Source organism: Exophiala spinifera, assembly GCF_000836115.1.
Source record: "Exophiala spinifera strain CBS 89968 unplaced genomic scaffold supercont1.5, whole genome shotgun sequence".
In the NCBI taxonomy this organism is placed as follows: Eukaryota; Fungi; Ascomycota; class Eurotiomycetes; order Chaetothyriales; family Herpotrichiellaceae; genus Exophiala; species Exophiala spinifera.
This window is the reverse complement of record NW_015622517.1, coordinates 2,160,503-2,174,395: the sequence shown is the minus strand read 5'-3', so window position 1 is coordinate 2,174,395 and position 13,893 is coordinate 2,160,503. Positions and strand designations below refer to the sequence as shown.

The 13,893-nt window shown below is 52.3% G+C and overlaps 5 protein-coding genes across 5 annotated transcripts; 2 read left to right on the top strand and 3 right to left on the bottom strand.

Annotated features, from left to right (window-relative positions):
• Nucleotides 1–2,797: 2,797 nt before the first annotated feature.
• Nucleotides 2,798–5,144, top strand: PV08_07349 (uncharacterized protein; the record flags this gene model as incomplete). Its single annotated transcript, XM_016381679.1, has 3 exons — nt 2,798–3,101; nt 3,188–3,612; nt 3,684–5,144. 3 exons carry the CDS (start codon nt 2,798–2,800, stop codon nt 5,142–5,144), a joined length of 2,190 nt encoding a protein of 729 aa, XP_016234781.1.
• Nucleotides 5,145–5,550: 406 nt separating this feature from the next.
• PV08_07348 (uncharacterized protein) lies at nt 5,551–7,330 on the bottom strand (the record flags this gene model as incomplete). The annotated part of the gene is made up of 4 exons (XM_016381678.1): nt 5,551–5,676; nt 5,757–6,118; nt 6,187–7,012; nt 7,088–7,330. 4 exons carry the CDS (start codon nt 7,328–7,330, stop codon nt 5,551–5,553), a joined length of 1,557 nt encoding a protein of 518 aa, XP_016234780.1.
• An 813-nt stretch (nt 7,331–8,143) lies between these two features.
• On the top strand, nt 8,144–9,338 carry PV08_07347 (adenosine deaminase; the record flags this gene model as incomplete). The annotated part of the gene is made up of 2 exons (XM_016381677.1): nt 8,144–8,650; nt 8,700–9,338. 2 exons carry the CDS (start codon nt 8,144–8,146, stop codon nt 9,336–9,338), a joined length of 1,146 nt encoding a protein of 381 aa, XP_016234779.1.
• Nucleotides 9,339–9,406: 68 nt separating this feature from the next.
• On the bottom strand, nt 9,407–10,889 carry PV08_07346 (uncharacterized protein; the record flags this gene model as incomplete). Its single annotated transcript, XM_016381676.1, has 4 exons — nt 9,407–10,064; nt 10,123–10,238; nt 10,292–10,578; nt 10,634–10,889. The coding sequence occupies 4 exons, from the start codon at nt 10,887–10,889 to the stop codon at nt 9,407–9,409; spliced, it is 1,317 nt and encodes a 438-aa protein (XP_016234778.1).
• A 1,113-nt stretch (nt 10,890–12,002) lies between these two features.
• PV08_07345 (uncharacterized protein) lies at nt 12,003–12,897 on the bottom strand (the record flags this gene model as incomplete). The annotated part of the gene is made up of 2 exons (XM_016381675.1): nt 12,003–12,560; nt 12,616–12,897. The coding sequence occupies 2 exons, from the start codon at nt 12,895–12,897 to the stop codon at nt 12,003–12,005; spliced, it is 840 nt and encodes a 279-aa protein (XP_016234777.1).
• Nucleotides 12,898–13,893: the final 996 nt, after the last annotated feature.

Genomic DNA, 13,893 nt, shown 5'->3' with positions numbered 1-13,893 from the left:
TGCCTGCGGGAGACATAAATGCTTGAGTGACGCCGATCACCATTGCCCTGCCAGTACTTGGTCTGTAACCAGGAACACATTCGCTGTCTGAAACACACTATGGTGTGCATCGAAGCAGTTATTGAGAAAGAACGTGGTCCATGATGGCATGGACGCCGATATCAGGTTTCCCCAACCGGTGCTGGTGTAATTGGCGCGGCCCCACGAGTACCGGCATAATGTGTCCGCGAGGGCGGAAAAACGCGCGTTTGTGAGGTCTCGTTTAAGTCTGTTTTGGGCTTCTGAGCTGGTGATTTGGGTGCCGGTTACATAGGCGACCCACTGAGGGAAGCCCTGGAGATAATGAGGGTCCGTCTTTTTGATAATCGCTTCTCTCTGCGGGCTGGTGAGATCGATCCAGGCCAGTCGAAGCGCGCGAAATGTGTCTCCCTCGGAGTTCATAACCTTGACGCGGTAATATATATATGTGTAAATGTTCGAGCGGACAGAAACCAGGCAGATTGCGAGGGAACAGGCGCTATTTGTACCCGTCTGTCTCAATCTAAAGGTGAATAGCTGAGACAGGCAGCGTTTGCTTCTGTGCTACGTTAACAGCCGTCGATGTTACACATGATCATGCGGCTCAAGATCAGCGACTACGGTCTCCTGGTTAATCTTGGATGTTGGATCATCAATAAGGGGTTGACTCTTATTGACCGAGTTGCATGTAGCCTTCAGGAATTGAATCCAAAACAATACAGTATATTCTCCTCAAGAAGAGTATCCGACCAAAACTCATAACTTTCCCAATGCATCATTTGATATCATGCAGTTCCTAACTTAGTCTCGGTGAAGGCTCTGGTGGCCGCCGAGTTGTGCTGTCACTACCCAATCCAGGGCGCGTACTGCTATTTCGTTCTTGAATGAGAGCTTGCCGGCACCGGCACTCAGCTCTAATGACTGGCTCTGCGTTTCTCATAGCTTCCATGGCTGGTATCTACCTCAATGGTCACAGCGCAAAGCTTCCGCGTGTACGGCTGTTGAATAACCACTGTTCGAATACCCTGCATCTCATTCTGATTAGTGAGACCCAGTGTTTGAAACCAACCAATTGAACGCTAACTCGCCTGCCCGGCTCTTGCGAAACACCATTCATTCTCGAGCGCTCCATTGAACTGGTTCAAACGTGTTCTGCAAGCGATGAGTCATTGATTCTCGCGTGACTGGGTCGCTGGACGTGAAAGTACCTGGAGCTCTAGTATATTCACCGCCGTCCACGAGTATCCCTGTCATGGAGTGACCAACAGCACGTGAACAGCCCATTCTCCTCGAGAGCATGGTCTCCCAGACGTGTCCAAGTGCCATACTAAGCATTCGGCGCTTCTCTTCAACTCCCTTCATCTACCTAGCCAATTTGGGGTCTCTCACTTGCCTGCAGTCCGACTCTTCAGTCTTCTCACAATTCTTATGGGTCAGTACTGCATCCGGTCCAAGCTCGAGAGACTTTGCCACCTGGTCCAGCATTTGTACGAATTTCACACACATAGTGCCAGAACTGACCACCGTCACTCTTTGACCACCCACATAGCTCCATTAAGTGGCCATGGATGATGCATGCGACTTCTGCACCGGGCTATATCAATCACGCATTGAATACAGTTGCGGGGAGACTGCCTGATCTGTCTGTTTCGACCATTTTGCTTGCAAAGCCTCCAAGTCAACGCCGTCTCAGCTGATGCGACATCGACACCTACCTCATCTCTTGGTAGATTCCCGTTCAAGCCGATGTCATGGACAAGCATAACTCGACCTTCATTGTATGTTCGTCCTCTGCGCTCTGAGTCGGTCAGAACGACGACTAAACAACTCGTCTCCATGATGCCATACCATAGTTGTGGACTGAGTGTGGAGGAGCAAGGCTGCTGCCCCTGAGCTGCCAGGACCCCACATTCTCGAAAAGGGGGAGGCTTGTGCGGGCCGGTGCAAGGTCCCAAATCCTCTTGCAAATGTCAATCGGTGCTTCGGGAATCCATCAACATGAAGTCAGCCACTTCTAGTGGGAATATTCTCGATAGATCCTTGACGTGGCTTGCAATTTGATCACATCCTTTCCTGTGCCTCCCTATAGCTCAGCGCTGCGGGCAGCAAAGTTCGGAGAGACGCCTACCACGCGGTCGGATGGCCCCATTGGGTAAAGTTCAGTAGGAAGAGCAATGGAAGTTATGCCGAGTGCCGGCCAGTATTCGAGATACCAAGACGAGATCCGCCGCCTGGTCAGACATAAGTTAGTGTAAATTCCAGAAAGCATTATGGGCTCAGCAGGCTTGGGGTGTTTGGATAGAGTTGAGTCCGTATGGGATGAGGAATAGGAGCGGGCGAGTAAGATCACCGCAATCGACCGGAGCACGATTCGTTTCCGACCGCAAGGAAGAGAGCATCATGGGAATTCAGCCTCGTATTCAGCCTCACCAGCCAAAGGCTAAGCCAAGCACACTAGTTAGGGCTTCGTTGTCTCTCTTCCCCTCAGTTTCAGCCTGAGCAACTCTGCTACGCCCAAACATCCGGCTGTCATTGTGACTCTATCTCAATCGTGGAGTCTTGGATCCTCGCAAAGTCTACGAATCAGAAAATGCAAGGTCTTCTTCAGCGAGTTTTTTCGCGGCGGCGCAAGGCCAGAATAGAGACCCTTGTTGAGCCGCATCGCCCAGGGTCGGTTTACCCAGATTCGCCTCACAAATGGGTGACGACCGATGTCAACTTTGGGACCGATGTTGACATTCGGTTCTTGCAAGGCTGCAAAGTTTGCTGCAGCCACACAATGTTTACAACGCAAAAGGACTATCGCCCCATAGGAGATCTTGCAAAGTCTGCCGTGAAGGAAGGATGCCCCATCTGCAGTATCCTCCACCAGGCTATCTCGGGCTTTCTAGCCTCGAGGCCGTCAGAAATCCAAGTCCCTGTCTCGACTCAAGACCAAGATATTCGATTTGACTTTGACCGGGAAGAATCCAAGGTGTATTTGCTGTGGGACACCGAGCCCATTAGAGTGATGTCCGATGAAGGTGCAGTCGTACACACCATCCATAAGCTAGAGCCTGTGATGGACATATTTATCTCTCCAGGTAAGCTCCCTGTCGCCAAAGGAAGGGCTTTGAACAATGGGGAGAGTTGCCCTGTAACAAATTATAACTAACAGCATGCTTGCTAGATCAGGCTCATTTGTCGCGCATGTTTCGTGTAAGCAAAGACTCGTCTGGGGACATTGGATCTGACGCCAGCATCGCGTTGATCAAGCAATGGCTTGAAAAATGCAACACGCACGAATCATGGCTCTGCGGATCTCACCAGGATTTTGAATTTCCTACTCGACTTGTTGACGTTGGCAACACGTCCACCGATACCGAGTCGGCGGTCAGACTGGTCGAGTCACTCACGGGAACAGGCCGGTATATGTGTCTGAGCCACTGTTGGGGTTCGAAAGAAGACGAAAACACCACGCCGTACAAGACTGTCAAAGCCAACAAAGCGACGCATCTTCAGTGTATTCCTCATGACAAGTTGTCCAAGACATTTCAGCACGCCATAGACATCACTCGAAGGCTTGGTGTGAGATATCTTTGGATCGACTCTTTGGTGAGTGGGTCCCCAACCTGAGTGCCGCGGGGTTCACATTGAAAACTACTTCACTGACCTGATTGCCTCAGTGTATCGTTCAAGATGACCCTTTGGATTGGCAGAGGGAAGCTGCACAGATGGCTTCCATATTCAACCATTCATATCTCACACTGGCGGCCACATCGGCTTCAGATGGGACAAAAGGTATCTTCTCCTCGACGTCGAGCGATTACAAGAGCCGCCGTATCGAGTGTTCCCTGCCTGCAGCTCGTGACTCCTGGATGAGAATACCCTTATGGCAACAGACCAAGTACGTGGTTCATGTTCGTCATGCTATCCAACACCATTTCCTTGAGACTGTGCAAGAAGAATCGTCGTCCTGGATGTTCCTCGGTGGGAAGTCTCGTAAGGAGTCTAGGCTCCCCCTCGTTCAACGGGCCTGGGTGTACCAGGAGCGCCTCCTCTCAGCACGCTTGCTACACGTTTTCCCGAATGAACTGGCGTGGGAATGCCGCTGTAGCCAATGGTGCGAGTGTGGTCGCTTGCACCCTTCACGGGGCATCGTGCAGATGCGCGATAACGTATACTGGACAAAATACTTGCTGGAATGTGTGCGGCGAGGTGAAGAGCCAGAAACTACTCACCCGTGGTTCACCAAGACCGACCTGGTCTACGACATGTGGCAGTCGACGGTTTCAAATTACAGTCATCTGAAATTGACGTACCCCTCCGATATCTTCCCGGCTCTGGGTGGTGTGGCGCGGCAATTTGGGAAGTTGACAAACAGCAGATACCTCGCCGGTTTATGGCAGGATAACCTGGCGACTGACCTGCTTTGGATCTATGAGGAAGGCTGGCGTGAGCCTGGTGCTCTCAACGGCCGTGTACCCTCGACATCGTCGGAATGCCGTGCCCCATCGTGGAGTTGGGCTTCACTCAACGTGCCTGTTGCGTGGAAGTACCAGACAAGCATGCAACGCCACAAGGTGGTCTACCTTCACTCGATCATGGAGTTTGTCGAAGCGGACGTTGACCACGTCTATGACCCGTTCGGCGAAATAAGAGGCGGTGACCTCACGATCAGGTCGTATGCTCTTTACGGCGTCTTGCAGAAGGCTCCGAAAAGTCGACACAATCGCGAAAGAGCCGAGGGACCCAAGTTTGACGTCGGCTTGTCTCCAGAAGAGGGGCCCAAGAGGAGCAGACCAAAAGATGTCTTTCCCTCCGACGTCGTCTACAACGACTGGGATTATTCGGTCGCAGACAGTGGGCTTCACATAGAAGAGGGCACCCAAGTACTTTGCCTCGCGATATCGGCTGTTTCTCAAGGAGACTATCGCCGTGGATATCACGCCGTCACTTGTCTGGTGCTTCGTCCGGTGGCGGTTAAACATAACCGTCAGTTGTATGAACGCATCGGCGTGGTGTCCTTCGAGGACATAAGGTTGTGGAATCGGCTCACAGGACCTGATGACGAATACATTAATAGCGAGTACGGCAAGATCGAAGAGCACGACACGCCTGAGAAAGTAACGGTAATCATTGTTTGATTATCCAGGGGAATTCTTTTGTGCCAGATGGCGATTGACGCTTGGCTGGGATGTCTGCGCTTCGGCTTTTGGCCGTATGCATGCATACTGGCAAAATAATCAGCGGTACTGAACCTCAAGAGTGATCTTCCTAATTTGTTTGCTGTTTGAGCTGATGGATAATGCATCGTCTGCCGCCCTTGCTGAGAGACCAAGGCTTTTCAGTCTGTGCTCCCGTAAATGGTGATATTCCACGATAGGAACCCCTCTCAGCATAGCTGAAATGATATTGCAAGGCAGAAGAAGCCCTCTTCTTGACAATCTCGTTATTCAACAACTCGACGGTGTCCATATCTACAGTGATATGACGCCTTTTGCATCCAAGGACTTGGTATGACCTCTTGTGCTTCAGCCAAGGCACGTTCGTCTACCGGCCAAAATGTTTGATCTCCAGCTGTCGTAATATCGGATAGCTCAGAGCCACGGCAACCAGCGTAAATTCGTTCCCAAGGTCACCACCGGACCCAATCAGCTTCGCGACCGGGCCGACATACTGCAGATTGTGTGTTGTCAGTCACGACATCCAACAGCAACAAAACCTTTTCCGAATTCTCTCGAGTTAGACAAACTTACCCAGGTCTGATCCATGCCCAAAAAGCTGACTCCAATCCCCAGAGCCAGACTGCTGCATCCAGCCAACCCCAAGGGCATGCGTGACTGATCCTGCCACCCCTCCTTGTCGTATCCTCCGAGGCGAGGACGGAACCAGAACGCCTCGATGGCAAGGACGCCGCCAAAGCAGATGGTCCAGTACCCCAGGAGCGACAAGAAGTTGTTCAGGATTGTCTCGAGATGGTCTCGACCGCCCCAGGCGAGGCCCAGGGCAATGGCTGTGAGCAGCGTGTTCCACACAAAACGCGGCACTGCGAGGAAATGCTTGCCCCAGAGCTGGATGGAAAGCGACGAAGAATAGATGATGGCGGTTAGATTGGCCACTGTGGAAGACGGATTGTGTTAGCTATCAGAATTCCCAACTTCCCTATGACACGCACGTGCGACCTACGAAACGAGAGTGCGTACATGACGCACACAAATTTGGCCCAGCCTGACGGCTCCATGGTCGCGAGAATCAAGGCGCCAATGCCACCGTCGTCGTAAACTTGCGACAGCGTCTCATTTGTGTTCACAATGCCGCCATAATAGTTACCGAGAATGAGAACGAAGATGGTCGGTAGCGCCAGGCCCATCCACGTCATACCAAACACCAACCACTTGTTAACGTCCGGTGGGTAATGAACATAATAGTCCCCGGTCATCGAACACCACGCGGCTGCCTCTCCAAAGACGATGGCGAAGTACGTCAGGCCCGCTCCTGTGCGATCCGAGCCCGAGACGTAGGACAAGCCGGGCGTGGGTGAAAAGTATTTGGCCGACTGGCCAAACTCGACACAGAGAAAGATGAAAATCAGGAACCACGCGACAGACTCATATTTTTGGATCAAACGGAACCCGAAGAATGAGATGACAAAGGATCCGACACACACGACGACGATGCCGACGACGATGGTCAACGAGCCGCCGCTGACCGCACTCAACAATTGCCCGGCCACAATACAGTTGATGGTGCCGAAGCCGATGTTGACGATGATGTTGAGCAGGCCGCAGAACTTGGAGCCCCAGATACCAAAGGCGTAGCGTGACGCCGCGATCTGCCGGAGACCAAGCGGTGCACAGAGCGTGGCAGTGAAGGCAGGAATGACGGAGCCAATGCACGAGGCAAACACACTGAGGATGATGGACTCGTTCACCGAGAGCCCAAAGATAGGCCCGAGAATGCCCATGGTCAACAGGCCAGGCGACATCAACATGGAGAACCAAAAGAGCATCATCTGGACAACAATTCATCAGTACGGATTCTTCAAGTAGCTCGTCAATGGGATATAGAGGTGACTTGCGTTGACGACGCGTGGGGGCTTTCGCTCATTCTCGGGGATTCGTTCGGCGCCCATGCCCTCGATCCTCAACTTGCGATCCATCCAGACCTCGGCCTGGCGCAACTTTCGTAAGAGCGAGCTTCCATCGCGGATGCGGATGACTTGGAGCTCGCCCTTGCCGAGACCTTGCTCATGGTCGTCGTCGAGGCCAACAGGCGGAGGGTCCACGGCCTTCGAGGTGTCAGTTGACATCCCTTTCTCCGGATCGTTCATGTCTGAGTGAGAGGTGGAAAAAAATAAGAAGCCAGCAAGACAAACAAGACCAAGTTGGGAGATACGGCTTCAGACTAAGTGCTCTGCTGATATGGCAGTGCAAACGCCGTCGAAAACGATAACTACAGCGCCCATAATGTCTGGTTTTATACAAAGGATAGGACGAGCTGACGTTGCCTCCTTTGATAACAGTTCTTTCCTTGAAATGTACAGTCTCGGAGACCGCCGGTCACAGGGGATCCAGAATGATGAGTATCGAGGTCTGGCTGGATACCGAGCCCCGGTTGCCTCCCCGAGGAAGCTCATATGATCGTATCATGGCAGCCATCCGCAATGCGCTGCCAAAGTGCCCACGGGTCAGCACATTGGCCTCCAGAGGTATGTGAGTGGGTCGACGGCGTCGACCCACCATACCGGATATGGCTTCTATCCGCGCCATAAGCTTTGCCTAAGCTTTCGGGCGCTTCTTCACGAGATAGCGAATCTCAACGTCTGATGGTCTATGTACGCGTACGCCTCAGATCCTCGAAAAATGGCCGCTTTAGGTTGGTCGGGTGTCCATAGCTCGTGCGACGCTGGCCCCTCCGATAACACAGACTCGTGTCGGAGATGACCTTGGCGATGGAGCAGGAAGATGGGATATTGCCTTCGCGCAATACTCGCAGTGACCGTGCTGAAGAGCGCAACGACCTGCGTATAAAAGACACGCACCTGTGCTCGAGTTGAAGATGCGAGGCTGAGAGTGGTGTAACAATTCTGCAGCTAACACGAGAGCACATCTCTGCGCCGTCCCCTCCCAGAGTCGCTGAGGACATGTCCGTCCTAAGATCCATCTCGCTCGCAGAGCGGCAGGCCATCAAACGGGACATCCTGGCCAGCAACGACACATTCGTCGCCGCACTCCCCAAAGTCGAACTACACGTCCACATCGAAGGCACACTGACGCCCTCACTGCGCTGGAAGCTCGCGCAGCGCAATGGTATGACCCTCGGCCTCAAGCGAACGGGAACCGTCTACCACACCCTCGAGCAATTGGAGGCGTCGTACGAACTGATCGTGTCGCGACCCGGCCACTCATTCAACCACGCAGAGGAACGCTTCACATTTTTCGAAGCGTACTACGATGGGTTCGAGGTCCTCGTTACCAAGCAGGACTTTTACGACCTGGCCATGAACTACTTCGAGCACGCCGCGAGCATGAATGTGCGTTACTGTGAGCCCTTTTTCGACCCCCAGGGCCACACCAGGAGAGGTGTGTCGTGGGCAACCATGATGGGAGGGTTAAAGGAGGCCCAGCTCGAGGCCGAGAGGCGGCTCAAAGTGAGTCTATCCCGTCTGTTTCTGCAATGCCGTGCCTAAAGAGCTACAGGTGAAGTCGAAGTGGACCATGTGCTTCCTGCGTGACATGTCGCCGGAATCCGCCATGGAACATTTGGAGGCTGCCCTCCCATACCGCGACATGATCGTTGGTATCGGCCTCGACTCTGACGAGTACTTGCGTCCTCCCTCCTTGTTCGAAGCAGTCTTTTCCCGCGCTCGCGCCGAGGGCTTTCACCTCACCTGCCACTGCGACGTCGGCCAGCAAGACACCCATGACCACATCCGCCAAGTCGCCTCAACTATGGGCGGCACCGGTGCCGAACGGATCGACCACGGCATCAACGCTGCAGAAAAGCCCGAGCTCGTGGAGCTCATCCGCCGCAATGGACTCGGCATGACTATCTGTCCGTGGGCGTACATGAGGCATGAGCCGCTCGATGAGATCTTTCCACGCTTACGCGTCTTATACGACGCCGGTATCCCGGTTTCAATTGCAAGTGACGATCCGGCGTACATGGAGGACTCATGGCTGATCCACAACATGTTGGTCGCTAAGAAGATGTGCAATTTCACCAATGAGGACATGGAAAAGTTGACCAGGAACGCGGTCAGCATCTGTTGGGCGCCCGACAATGTCAAGTCGGACATTTTGCAAGAGCTGGAAGCGGTGGTGGCAGCGTTTTCTTAACATAGCCTTCACCTGCGCAGATCGTAGATGCGATCGTGGTCAAACCATCGGTGTCCCTCGATTTCCAATCACGACAGCATGAGAGGCCCCTTAAGTTCGCCTGCCGTGATAGAGTTATAGTATTCGTGGCTGTCCCAGACGAAATTCAAAGTGTCGAGTGCAATTCCAAACTGTCTACAGCCGACTGCTCTAAACATCATCTCCAACCGCTGTCTGAGCCATTCTCGCTGTTCAATCTGTTCATCGTTCATATAGAGCCCTGCCTGGAACAGAGGCCACAACATTGAGAAACCCCACCTGCTCGCCGTTGGCACGCTATTAGCATAGCCGAATATGGCACTCTTCAAGCACTCCACGTCAAATATGTCGTCCGTTGGGAGGCGAAACAACCTCATCACGTAGAGGATGATCCCACTCTGCCAGGCATTCACGACATGGGCAGTCAGAGGGGAATAAGCAGTTGACGGCCGCCAGTTTCTAACCTGTTGTCCAAGCCGAGTTGCTTGACGGACAGTGTTGGCGGAAGGTGTGTCCGCAGAAGTATACTGTAACTTGTACAACATTGTGATGTCTGCAACGTATTCGAACAAGTCAATCGGACATGGGAAAACGTCACATCCCCATTCTCGGCCTTGATCGGATCGAAACTGGTCGATTGTGCTTTTGATCTCTGCGGATGAAAACGTCGGAAATCGTGAAGAAGTGGTGGACCGTAGGATGTCTAACCTGCAGAGGAAGATACATCAGCTGCGGGTTTTCCTAGAATGGATTGAGCAAGCCTCACCACGCCAGCCTCTGTTCGAAGAACTTTCTGCTTGTCTTGTCAGCTCCATGCTGCTCGACCAGGGCTTTAGCGGCCGGCACATGCGTGTCAAACTCGACACAGTCGCCTGAGCAGAGCTGCAAAATTTGTCAGTGGAGAAGGCGTCTGTCGAGATCTAGGTTTGACATACGTCCAGCTGTACCATCATTACTATGCTAGCCAGGGTGCCAAAATCTGTTGACAATTTCTTGTCTCCAAGTCTGGAGCGCAAGAGGCTAACTGCCTTCAGTCGCAATTCGCGACTTTGAGTTTCCAGAACATCGTCCCGGCGGCGAGCAGCCAAATGGCAGGCAGCGGACGCCGCCACTGCATATCGAAGAGGGAGCACCTCTCGAGTCAAGGGGATAACATGTAAGAGATATGGGCTCTCAGTCGGTGTTGCTCCAAGGTAAAAGACTGAACTGAGTTCATGGGCATCTATCAGCTGTCAATGACGATCCGCCTCGTGAAATAGTCTTTGTGGAGTTCTCACAATACTGGATCAACTCTTCCTCGATATCACCGGCGGAGCCGAACTTCTGGATGACTGGAGCCTTCGCCAGCCTGTCAGTGGAAGTGAAATATCCGTGGTCTACGCCCTTGAGTGGACCAGACTCGTTTGATACGGTTCCGCTAGGATTCTCGAGAGGGATCGTCTTTCCCGCAAACCGGCCACGCGCGGCGACCCCGGTCCAGCGCAATACATAGCCTTCGCAGAGAATCCCTCGACGCTGACAGCTCTGGCACATCGGCAGACTCCTATCGCACTTGCGCCCTCGTCGACGGCAGCTCCGACATGCTGTACCGTTTTTCCGTTCCTGCATGGCAACAGACGCCGTAGTGGGGCCTACAGATGACAGCAAAGATGAGTGCTGGATAGCTAGTGAAAGATGATCATGATAGGACAAGCAGGCAGTCGGTTAGAATCGCATAGAAAGAGACTAGTTTCTCAACTCGTCAAAGACTCAGTTGTGGAGGTAGCTGGAGAGGATTGAGATGATGACTGTTGGATTGCAAAGAATGAATTGATATTGCCTCGATGGAATTCGTCTGTCGATCAATTGAGCATCGGCCGAAACTTTGAGGCGATAATATTGTCCTCTTCCGGCGTAGTCGAGTCTGCAGCCTCCAATGCCGTCGCCGAAAGTTATCGACCTCACAGTTCCTGTCCCCGCCAAACAGTTGTTGTCCCCGCGCTCAGTTGAGAATCCAACTTCATGCCGGGGCATGATTGTCATTCCAAAGCCGTTGCACCCCTGGCCACATGTGTCACGATTGTGACCTGAACGCCAAGCCTCTCCTTCACTGAGGCCCTCGACGCGGCGCACCCAATACCGCGGCCTGGGCCCCAACCTCTTGATAGTCCTTCGTACTACAATTTATTCATTTCCAACACCTAGTTGTGATCACATGCTTGGTACCAAGGGTCTTCGAACATCGTTAGTCGTGAATCGCTACATAACAGAAAACCGCAGCTGCATGTCGCCATCGAATACCCGCTTAGTACGCCAGCGGGAGTAAATTGGGACTCCGTCCATCCCGATCAGTCTAAAACCAATGAACACATCAGACAAAGTCCCCAGAAGGAGAACTCCTCTGTATGAAGCCGACTGTGAGGGACGTAGGGGACGTTCTCGTCCATCCGCATCATAATGTATGAGGGATTTTCAGCGGTTAAATGTCGTTTAGAATAGCACTGTATCTAGTACGATGAGGAGCCGGCACGTGTGTAATATCTCAATTCAATGGGGAAGTTGTGAAGTATAAACTAGATTCATGGGCCGTACGGGCACCTGGTATGCGCAACAAATTTAGGGTACGGCTATCAACTGCCTCCTCCCTCAGAAACGTGACCTTCAGATTCAAGCGACTGTGATTTCAAGATGGTCGCACAATTTCTTGGAACTTCTGTGCTTTGCGAGCTTTCTGTTTCCGGCCATTGCGGACAAGGTCGTGCCACGATATGTTATCGTTGACTCCCAGAGGGGGGGATCGGGGTGCTTTTGAATTTCCAATACTCGGTAGAGAGGAGCTAAACTCTTGCCCAGGAATTTGTCCTGCAGCGTCGTGGTGTATTTCCACATTTCAACCCCGGTGTCAGTTGAATCCGAATCTTCATCTGATGGCTCTGCCTGCACCGCTGCGACTGTGTGAACCGCACTCGCGTTATTGCTTTGGCTGATCGGAACCATACAATACATGCGAAAAGTGTCATGAATGGCACCCTCTAGAACATGTTGTTCCTGTAGTGTTCCCCGCCGACGGATGGCACCGATCCACCCTAAGCACTCTTTTTTGAAGTTGATATCTCCTTGGAAGAAGCGTTGTTCAGACAATCGATACAGCCGAACCCCCTTCAAGCGAAGTTGATGGTAAAGATGGTCATACTGAAAGGCCTCATGTTCTTGACGGAGGGACTCCTGAGATGCTTTCAATCAGTCATTGATAAATGATGATACAGACTCGGGGTAATACCATTAAAGACGCGATGCTCTCAGAGTTAGACACCCTTCGAAGTAAGAGCAAAGCTAATGCCTCGCCTATATGTAGTCCCCCAAGCCACTCGTCCTTTTCAGCGGTCTGATCAGTATCGTAGAGTGTTGTGTTCCCGACAGAATTGTCTGCTGAGAGCTCCGGAACAGAGAATACCATGTCGGCTCTGGTATCCGGCTGACGGGATGAAGAATTGTCTGTAAGAGCTTCGGATGAAACTCGAGAAGTCGAACGGCGACTGAGTCTGGAAAAGAAGCGAGCCATGAGGGTTAACCAAGTCGGATGCACTCAAGGTCGGGTCACAAGGAATTTATACATATCTGTTCGTATGCTCCAGCTCGAAACTTGATGCAAGGATCGAAGATGCTGCCTTACTTACGCAGCCCCTTTGTGTCGTTGAGAGTTTGCCTCGCGAAAGCAGCCATAACTTGACTGGTGAAGGCTCTATGTTAACATATTCTGCAGCAACAAATTGGCCTGGAAGCATCCTGACCGGTGAGGCCGTGCCCCCCTGAGTACCATACCAATCACGAGGCGCTTCAACCCTACCATTTTAAAACGGAATGGTGATAGGTTTGGCCCTGGTGGTGTAGCTGCTGATGTGTCAGCCTCTAGCGCGGATGGAGCATATCCTCAAAATACTGCTGGTTTCAGGAGTTTCCTCCTCCCTAAGTCAATTAGATCGCGGCCAGTTTTGCAAGGTTATCAGTCTAGCTATCGCAGACGATTGACTTCGCGAAGAGGGGATATGAGTTGGCCGGGGCAGCAGTTCTCTTGTAACCAGGAGCTCGACCTGTGAGATACGACGAAGCATTGATTCGTGCAACTCGTTTGGCTTCGGACAATCCAAAATAGCCATCCTCAATAGCGCATACTTGGCCATGACCGCCAGCACAGTCGAGAGTAGTGGCAGAGTGTTTGCATATGCAAGTCGCCTGCACTATCCCCTGCACATGATCACTTTAGCATCTGTTCAAATCTTGTCAAAGGAGAAAGAGGCACTTGATGGAAATGCAGCCGCTGCAAGACCTTTTTAACGAACACGTCTGCGTGGATATGTGGCGAAAGCTGAAAGGCGGACGTGAGCAAGGCGTACTCACTCTCGACTCGTTTGAGGTCAATCGAAGCGAGGTGCGCGGTTTCAGCACTCCAATCCTCGCCCAAGAACGAGGATAATACGCTTGATCAGAAGAAGGGAATTCAGCTTCATGCATGACCGGCCTCCGGCCAGAGCGAATGGTCTCAGAATCCATAGCTCCA